Below are 10124 nucleotides of genomic sequence, written 5' to 3' on the forward strand. Positions count from 1 at the left end.
TCTTCCTTCCTCCCTCCCTCCCTCCCTCCCTCCCTTCCTTCCTTCCTTCTTTTTTTCTCGTGTGTGTCTGTGTGTGTGCACACGTGGAGGTTGGAGAATAGAATCCCAAGGATGGAATCCAGATCCTTAGCCTTGGCAGCAAATCCCTTTATTCAATGAGCTACCTTGCTGGCTCCTGGCTGTCATTTACACAACTGTTTAACAACAGTATTACCATACATATATGGGAGCATTATTGTACCTGTGGTCCATCCTTGATTGAAGGGCGGTTGACTATGCAGGATGTGAGTATTGCAGAACCTTGGTGAACAGTAGAACGAGCTAGGGAGAGCTAGCTTAGTGGCCCAGGCTTGTGACCCCAGCATTCTGGAGGCTGAGGTAGGAGCGTCTCAAGTTCCAGGTCAGCTTGAGCTGTGAAGGGGAAGCAGGAGGGAGGTCACCACACGAACTCTCTCACTGAGCATCTATGGAGTTCAGGCCTGTCTGTATAATTTGTAGGCATTCCTTTCATCCGTTCAGGGATGAGAACTGCAGGTGTGCCCTGTGACTCTAGTTCTGAAAGGAAAGGTGACTCAGCATAGTTGCTTTCTCTTTGGTGGTGGGAGTGATGGTGGTAGAGGGAGTGTTAGGTAACAGTGAGGCAGGATCTCATAAGAGAGCCTGATGCATTTTCTGGGCTCTCAGGCAGGGATCATAATATCCCAAGACTCAACAAAGCGGACTATTTCATTATGCAAAATGATACCCTCTCCAGTGTCACCAAAGCTCCCTTGTTGGCAGCCTCTACCTAGAATGTATCTGCAACCCTCCTCCGCCTATTTATTTTTGTTTGATGTGTATGAGTATGTTCTCTGTGTGTATGTATACGCACCATGTGCATGTCTGGTGCCTGAGGAGATCAGGTGAGGGTGCTGCATCCCCTGGAGGTTTTGCAGATAGTTGTGAGCCATCATGTGGGTGCTGGGAATAGAACCTGGGTCTTCTACAAGAGCAGCAAGTGCTCTTAAACACTGGGCCATTTCTCTAAACCCCAAGTTTGCCCCCCCCTTCAAAAAATAAATATAAAGCTAAAAATTAAAATGGTACCCAACCAAAAAGAAGATATATGCAAACTTACATAATTTGTAGATATTATCAGATTGCTTGGTGATATTGTACTGTACATTCAACAGTCTTGGAAAAGCACATATTGTGCAGCCTTTTACACCTGGTCTGGCATTAATTATTATCACTCTATTTTTGGCAATCTGATGGGTGGAAAGTGATGCATGCCTGTTATTTAGCATTTATAGTATTGCTGTGGAAGTCAAATATCATTTTGGTAGGATTACTTATTAGAGACATTAATTGGATGAGGGATTCAATTTATACAACAGGCTATTATGAAGAAAAAACCACCTTCAGGCATTAAGCGGTAATAGAGTTTAAACTCTGATTTAAATGCATCTCACATGTTTTTTTCTTCTTTTTTCTTTTAACTACAGTTTCCTGAAATCCTTCAGCAAACAGCTTCCAAGATGGTTGGTGTGTTGCTCCCTAAAGAATTTCTCTGGGCTGTCTTTGAGTCTGTTCGGAATAGCAGTAATGAGAGCCCCAGCTTTGACCCCACCTTCAGTGAGTGTTTCTAGGGCGTCTGGCCCTGCATCTAGGGTGGCATTATTTTAGGTTGAGTTTGTGACATAACAGAGTTTCCTTCTCAAATGGCAAAACCCACAGGCCAAAGAATGACAGTTCTGTAACATGATTTGAAATCAGGTGCTAGGCTTGAAGGCTTGACAAGTGGATAGCGACAAGCATTTCAATAGGTCTGGCTTATGTTTTAAGAAAAGATTTATTCATTTGCCTGCATGCCTACATGTACCACATGTGTGCAGTGCCTCCGGAGACCAGAAGAGGGCGCTGGCATACTGGAACTAGCATCACAGATGGCTGTAAGTTGCCTGCCACATGGGTGCTGAAACTTGAACCCAGATCCTCTGAAAGAGTTAGTGCTCTTAACAGCTGAGGCATTCTTGACAGCTTTTATTTGGCTTATTTTAAAGGCTCAACCTAGCTTCGCAGCTACATGGTACAGGTCGGTAGCGCTTGAAGTCTCTTAATGACTGTGTGGCTCTCCCCTAAGGTCTTCAGGTTTCCTAACCCTTTCTTTGTTTTAAGTCAGGGTTTCTCTCTGTAGCCCAGAGGTTTGCAACTCACTGTGTAGTCCAGGCAACCTCCAATTCTTATTCCTCATGCAGCAGCCTCTCTGGGATTACAGGTGGGAGCCACCACGCCTCCCTGAACTTCATGTTTCACCCTCTAAAGTGGGGTCATGTGAACTCTGGGCTGCAGTGGTCATTGTGAGAGTTTAAATCTCCCTGGTTTCCAAAGGGCGTGGCATGTAAGGAATGATCAGAAAGTATTTTCTCCTTATCTGAGATGGTCTGGCTGTGTAGCCCAGGTTGGGCTTGGACTTTCAATCCTCCTGCCTCAGTTTCCTGAGTACGAGGACTTCCAGGTGTATCACCATTTTTATCATCTGCACTGAGTGCCTGGTAAATATTGACTCGTGCTGGCACGAGGTGGGCGGGATTAATCAGAACTGACATTGATAGTGACAGGGACAGTGATGGCTGGCTGTTGTTGCTTACTTACTTATTTAGAGTGAGACTTCATTGTGGTATAGTTGTTTTAGGGTCACTCATGCTCTGGGAAGGGCCCCTTACCCATACTCTGTAAGTAAGCCCAATAAACCCTTTGTTTCCCCAAGTTGGACCTGGCTGGAATTCCACAGCAGTTGTGTTGGAGCCCTATAAGGAAGGGTTGAAGCCCTATTACTTGGGTCTTCATGTAACACAGGCTCTCTCGGTGACCCTATGGCCTATTTATTTGGCAAGACTAGATGGTCTGCTTCTGACTCTGCTCTCCAGGCACTGGGCTTTCAAGCCTATCCCGCCTGCCCAGTTCCATTGCGGTGAGGCCTCTTGGTGGATGTGCACAGCCAGGTCATAAGTACGGCAGAGGTGGGAGCCCCCCCAGCTCCCTGCTGTCAGCTTTTATAGCTCTTGTGAATGAATCTGACTAGTGAAGATTATTAAGAAAACATGGAACACTTCTGCAATTCTCTTTCCTCTGTCGAATCCTCACATCCCTGTGTGTTCCCCAGGTTGTCATGGAGTTGTGACTCCCTCTTCAGATGATATCTTCAAGTTGGCTGAAGCCAATGCCTGCTGGGACCCTGAGGTCCTCCTCTGCATGGAGGAAGACACTTTCATCAGGAACGTGGAGCTGCTGGGGGCTGTGAAGGGTTTCAGCCAGCCTCAGCTGATGGCCCTGAAGGAGAAGGCAATCCAGGTAAGTCCACGCTGGGAAGCTCACCAGCTACCCAAACAAGCAGCCAGTATCCAGTCCGAGCCTCCCTGTGTTTATGAATCCTTTGAGGCCCTGCACCCATGTCATTTTGTTGAAATTCAGTAGTGTGGGTCATGACTTCCTCATCTGAGAAATGGGCACACTCTTGGTACCTCTGTCCTAGGGCAGAGGCAGAACACAGATGATGCATGTCTTGACCAATCAAGTTCTCTGCCTATTCTGATCTAAACTGCTTGCAAGATTGCTACCTTTATTTCCTCGTCTTGGAGAACCCTGACAGCTGTCTGCAGCTGGCCTCCCCAGTAGCTGCTGCAGAGTCATCTGAAAGTAGGAAAAGGGTGTGAAAGGGATTAGAAATAGTTTGTCCTTTTTAAAAAAAAGTTCCGGGCTGGTGAGATGGCTCAGTGGGTAAGAGCACCCGACTGCTCTTCCGAAGGTCCGGAGTTCAAATCCCAGCAGCCACATGGTGGTTCATAACCATCTGTAACAAGATCTGATGCCCTCTTCTGGAGTGTCTGAAGACAGCTACAGTGTACTTACATATAATAAATAAATAATAAATCTTAAAAAAAAAAAGTTCCCTTTGAGGGGAGATGGCTCAGTGGTTAAAGCACTTTCCTTGAAGGTGTGAGGACCGGAGTCTGGAATCACAGCACCCAAGTAAAAGCAGGTGGAGTGGGGGCTATTGTGATCCCAGCCCTTTGGAGGTAAAGATGGGGAGTGGCTGAAGCAAGCTGGCTTAGCCCAAAAAGCCAAACCAGTGAGCCCTGGGTTCAAGTGAGAGATTGCCTCTCTTGCACCAGTGGCTCTCAATCTTCCTAATGCTATGACCCTTTAATACAGTTCCTCATGACATGACTATCCCCAACCAAAAATATCTCATCGCTGTAATTTTGCTACTGTTATGAATCATAATGTAGATATCTGTCTGGGTTGTTGTGTCTGCAGCTCTCAGAACATGCAGATACAAGCTATCTTGCTTCGCATTATCTGTTACAAAAATGATATCGCACTCATTATTCAGTATCTTGTCTTCCACAAGCAATGTGTTTTTCCGTATCAAAAAGATAAATATACATCAGTGTTTTGGGACTGGTCTTTATTTAGCTAGCCTCAAGCTTTGGATCCTTTGAGATTTTTATAAGTGCTTCATGACAGCCAGCTTTTTATTGCTGTGACAGAGAACCTAAGTAAAGACAACTTGTGAGGAGGGAAGGTTTACTTTAGCTCATGGTTTCAGAGCCTTCAGTCCATGGTCAGCTGGCTCTTGGTTTGGGTCTGAGGTAAAATAGGATATCATGGTAGAGAGGGCATGATGAGGCATAGGTGCTCACACATGGCTGCTGGGAGAGGAGAGTGATGATGACAGACAGACAGACTCTCTAGTACCCTTCAAAGGCTTTTGCCCACATGACTTTTTTATTCCCCCTAGTCCTCATATCCTAAGAGTCTGTTTAGTTGTAAACTCATCAGTGGATCTCTCAGTGGGGTTATTGCCCCCATGGCCCAACCACCTCTGCATAGCAACCACCAGCTCAAAACTAAGCCCTCAACACATGAGCTTTGTGGGAGTGCTTCATGCTCAAACCCTAAATAAGCCTTTGTAGATGATTGGACATATGGTTCTGGGCACTTGTCTCATAATTTCCTAAAGCTAATTTCCCAGAAGTAGAACCCCCACCCCCGGAAAGACTATCAACCTCTGCAAGGATGTTGGCATGAATTGGTACGAAAGCTGTGTGTGTGTGTGTGTGTGTGTGTGTGTGTAATACACTCATTGTATGAATTACTATAAAATACCTTATATTGGTTAACTTATAAACAACACAAGTTTATTTCTAACAGCTCTGGTAGCTAGGAAGTCCATGATCAAGGCTCTGACAGATTCAGTGTCTGGTGAGCATGAATTTCTCTAAGGTGAGGGTTTCTCCCAGCATCTTGCCCTCATACAGTGGAAGTGCACTGGGAGCTCTCAAGATCTCTCTTACAAGGGCAAGGATTCCATTTATGAGAGTGGAGTCATTTTCTAGTACATTAGGGATTAGGTCTCAGTGATGGATTTTGGGAGGATATTAAGTAGAGACCACAGCAGGCACTGTCACTAATCTTTGGTCTACTCTGTTTTTCTCCTACCTGAAGGTTTGGGACTTGCCCTCCCGCTGGAAAGAACACCATATTGTCTCCCTGGGGCGCATTGCTTTGACTCTTAGTGAGAGCGAGTTGGAGCAGCTGGACCTCAGCTCCATAGACACTGTGGCATCCCTGAGCCAGCAGACAGAATGGACATCAGGGCAGGTGGGTAGATGTTCCTGGGTCTTTTACAGATTCCTTAATTGCTTATGCTTGGCTTTGCACCCCTGGATAGATTTATAGTACTTATGATATCTTCTTTTATGTCCTCACTAAAGACTCCAGCATCATTGTCGTTTCTCAGTCTGTTTCTTCCTTTTTCTTTTCTTAAAGACAGTTATTTTTATGGTTTAAATGTTATGTGTGTGTATGTCGTGTGTGCAAAGGTACTCTGGAAGAGCAGAAGATGGCACCAGCTCCCCTGGGGGTGGTTATGAACTACCTGATGTATGTGGCTGGGATTGAACTCTGGTCCTCTGGAAGTGCAGCAAGTATACTCAACTACTGAGTCACCTCTCCAGGTCCTCTCAGTTTGTTATCTGTGGACTGATTTTTTCCTAATGGAAACCTAGTAATTTTTCACTTGCTCTGACCAAAGGCAGGGAAACAGGGACACTTTGTAATTCTGTCAGAGTGATGAACATTGTGAACTTCACATTGCTAAGAGTTTGATTTAGGTGTCTGACAGTGGTGCATGCCTGTAATTCCAGCAATTGGAAGGCAGAGGAAGGTGGATCTCCGAGTACTAGGTCAGCCAGAGCTACACAAAATGAAAATAAAATAAAAAAAAAAATCAAAACCAAATCAAAACCCAACCAAACAAAAAACCCTGTCTTGAAAAACCAAAAAACTAGGCTTTGCTTTGCTCTGGAATATATGTGTTTGCTGGTAACTTTTATCTTTTTGTTGCATTCTCTTGAGCTTTATTGGGGTGGGGTGATCTTTATTCTGTGGTTTCATTGAGAAATGGTACTTCTACAGAATATGCCTAGTATCCGTGTATTACAAGGTCTCTCCACTCTGGCTGGAGGGACAGAAAACTTCTTTTAACTCCACATGAACTTTAAGAACCACTTAGCCTGCCCCCCACCCCTTGCCTCTTATCCTCTGAGTGGTTTCATTCCTGACATCCAGTCATGTAGAAATGAGGACTTGGTACTCAGGAGGACATCTTGGCTGATCTCGAGAACTCTCTCTGTACAATTTCCTCTTCTTTCTTTGCCCCTGAAGTGAGTGTGCTTCGGCCTTCCTGAACTTGGACTTCTCTCTCATGTTTTTGTATAATTATTTATAGAAAAACCTAGATTGTCACCTCCGTGAGGCTGCTTTTATGGGAAGAAAACATTCTAAGAGTTTGATTTCTTCTCTCTGGGGACTATGCATGATATTTATACTGGCTTAGGCTAGATCCTGGGCACAGAAATTGTATCCATAAAAGATGACTAGCGCATATTTTTTTCTTTAAAAATATATGGTTACACATGCATGTTTCATCACATAATAAATATGTATTGAATAAGTGAATGCAAAGATATTCTCGTCTTCTAGAGGTCAGCAAAAGTGGGTTGCTTGGTAAGTGCGGAGATTTGAACTGGTAGAGAGCATAGCAAAGGTTGGCTTTTTGACCTGGGATCTCTGTCTTCAACACAGCTAGACCCCTGGGCTCCATTGGTCTTTCCTGACATGTGTAGAAAGTGCCTTTAGGGGACAATTTTAGGGTTTGCTTTTTGTTTACCTGTTTCACTATCTCCTTGACATGCTCCTCGGTTGTTCAATATTTTAAGTTTGTTCTATATTTTGTTTGGTTTTCTAGTTGTTGAAGGTGGGTTGAAAGTCTGTTTGGTTGTTGATCTCCTGTAGGTTAAAGATGTCCTCCTGCCTTTTCGTTTTGATTGGGTGAGGCATAGGGGCATCTGGTTACCACCGCCTCCGTGTTAGCTTCATTTTTGGTCAGTTGCCCCTCAGTGGTTATTTTCATTATGAGACCATCAAAGTGTGTCTCTGCTTCATTTATTATATCAGAAAGTCCTGCTGTCAACTCCATTCATACGGTTGTTCAGCTCTGAGCAGCTAGCTACTCCTATCTGGGGCAGAGTATGTTGGTTGGTTATGCCTGCTACAGTAGTGGAATCTCGGTTACAATGAGTGGAGTCTGTCTGTATGAATACATGGTGATTGGAGAGTGGGGGAAGGGTGTGTGGAAGATAGATTAAACCCTTTCTGCAAAGATCTTCAATTTGAATTCCTAGAACTTATAAATACAAATTGTTTCATTGGAGGTAGGGGCTTTACAGATGGAAGTCATTCAAAAATCATGTGATGGGGGCTGGACAGATGGGTCAGTGCTTAAGAACACTTGTTGCTCTTGCAGATGACCTAGGTCTGGTTCCCAGAGTTCACAATGTATGGCTCACAACTGCACCTTACTCTAATTCCAGGGGAGCTGATGGTTTCTCGTGGCATTCACAGGGACTTGCACACATGTGGTGCAGTACATCCACTCAGGCACACACCCATACATGTAAAAAAAAGATGAAAATTACCCTGGTGGGTCCAATGTGATCACAAGAAGCCTTATAGGAGGGAGCCAGGATGCCACAGTCTTAGAGGGAGATTCAATGGTGAAAGTGGGGAGAGGGGAGCAGGAGGGAGATGGGTTTGTGATGCTAGGCTGATGACTCTGAAGATGGAAGAAGTGGCCATAGAAGAACTAAGGAAAGAACTCAGTAGGAGTTAGGAAAAGTGAGGAAATGCAGTCTCTCTAAAGCTCTCGAATGGATCGCATCCTACTGATTGATTTCAGGACTGAGAGCCTCTGGGAATCATAGGTGAATTCACCTGTTTTACCACCAGATGGTAATTTGTGACAGTAGCAAGAGAGCTAAGGAGAGTGGCCAGAAAAAGACAAGTAGTGATACTGTCAAACCAAGGGGGATGGGTGTCAGGTAAGACCAAGGCATGGGTTCTTCTCTCACTAGGTTTAGATAATCAGAGTTGTGATGTCCTGTGACTCTGAGTGGCACCTTTCAAATACAGCAAGGTATGAATCATGTCTCACCTGGAACAGGGCAATATGGAGATCCTGGCCATGAGAATGAATGGAGCTAAAAAATAAAATAAAATAAAATGTTTTGAACATAATAATGTAAAGGTCAGTAAACTTTTGTCAGTTACTGCTGTGTCAGTTACTTTTCTCATTGTCCTGTCAAAGGACCTGAGAGGGAGTGGTTTAAGGAAGGCCGGGCATGTCCTGGCTCACGGTTTGAGGGGACACATTCTGTTCTGGTGGGGGAAGGCGTGGCTTCAGGCAAGGAAAGCCTGGCTGCAGGAGAGGGAGGCCAGCTGGTCACACTGTATGGGCTGTCAGGAAGCAGAAAGCGAACAGGAAGCCAGGGATGGCTGTAAGTGTCAAGGCTCACTTCCCAGTGACTCACTCCTCCAGCCAGGCTCCACTCTCTGCAGGCTCCACATCCTTCCCAAACAGTACTCCAGCTCAGGGGCCAAGGGTTCAAACAGGTGACCTGTGGGGGACATTTCACGGTCTTGTTCTTTTCAGCCATTGTCCTCAGCATCCGGTGTCACCAGCACCACAGTCACCTCCCTTTCTCCGAGTTGGTGTCCTTGTTCGAAGAATGGAAAGGATTAAACTCAATAAACTGAAGTTCCTTCTACTAACATTCTGCAATCCCGTGGTTCTCGGGCTCTGAAACTGGTTTCGACTAGTTTGGGAAGTGCCACACTCCATTCCTGATATTAAAATGATTTTATTTGCAGCCTGGAAGAAACCGAAAAATAGATCTAACATAGAAGGTGGAGCATCTCTTTCCCCGTGCGCCAGTTTTAATTCTCTCGGATGGCAGCGAGATATATCAATATGTTTGAAAAGGATATGAAAACGTAACATTTGCATATATCATCTGCAGTCAGTTCTTCCACTTCAGCCTCCAATCAAACCTTTAAATGCATGCTTCTAGATTAATAGTCAGACCTGGAGGAACTACATTAGCAAATAGTTCAGCTTAAAGCCTAATGTAAGGGAGGAAAGAAACCATTACAGAAGCCAGAAGGATGAACAGAGACACTGAAGTTTTACAGCTACTCATTTTTCTGTGGTTAATATTGCCTACAAGTGTTGGTGTTAATTGTCTCAGAATCATTACATATACACTGGTCCAGTCATTCAAGGAGATATATTTTAACTTATCACCTTGCAGGCTGAGCTTGCATTTTCCGGGTCCCAGGTGCAAGGACACTTTAATACCACATCTTCAAAGCAATTTTATCTGAATTGTAATTTTGAGCTTTCATTTTTTTTTTTAAATGAGCACCCACGTTTGAGAAGCACAAATTGCCATGAGTCAACTAGTAAAACCTGATTGTGAAGACTTAATAAGAAAAATCCAGCCCATGCGCAAACCACTCTGCATGAGTCGGTCTTGTCTGATCTTGGTGGCTAGGCAGGGTGGGCCCTATCTAGTACTTGACTGTCTAGAGATACGGGGTACTGTTAAGTCTCCATTTTTTCCTCCAGAGGCAAACATCTTTATTGGCTAAGATGACTATGGTATCTCACTGTCTGGGTTTTAAATTTTCGAGTGTATGTGAATGTGTGTGTGTGTGTGTGTGTGTGTGTGTGTGTGTGT

General features: G+C 44.6%; 1 protein-coding gene across 1 annotated transcript in view; it reads left to right on the forward strand.

Annotated features, from left to right (window-relative positions):
- Positions 1-10124, forward strand: part of Otoa (otoancorin) — a 79869-nt gene that overhangs the window by 59372 nt on the left and 10373 nt on the right. Inside the window, exons 22-24 of the mRNA XM_021210191.1 lie at positions 1485-1614; positions 3146-3333; positions 5491-5646. Coding sequence (XP_021065850.1) covers positions 1485-1614; positions 3146-3333; positions 5491-5646 — 474 coding nt within the window. The remainder of the gene's footprint in view (positions 1-1484; positions 1615-3145; positions 3334-5490; positions 5647-10124) is intronic.

Source organism: Mus pahari, chromosome 1, assembly GCF_900095145.1.
Source record: "Mus pahari chromosome 1, PAHARI_EIJ_v1.1, whole genome shotgun sequence".
NCBI classification, from domain to species: Eukaryota; Metazoa; Chordata; class Mammalia; order Rodentia; family Muridae; genus Mus; species Mus pahari.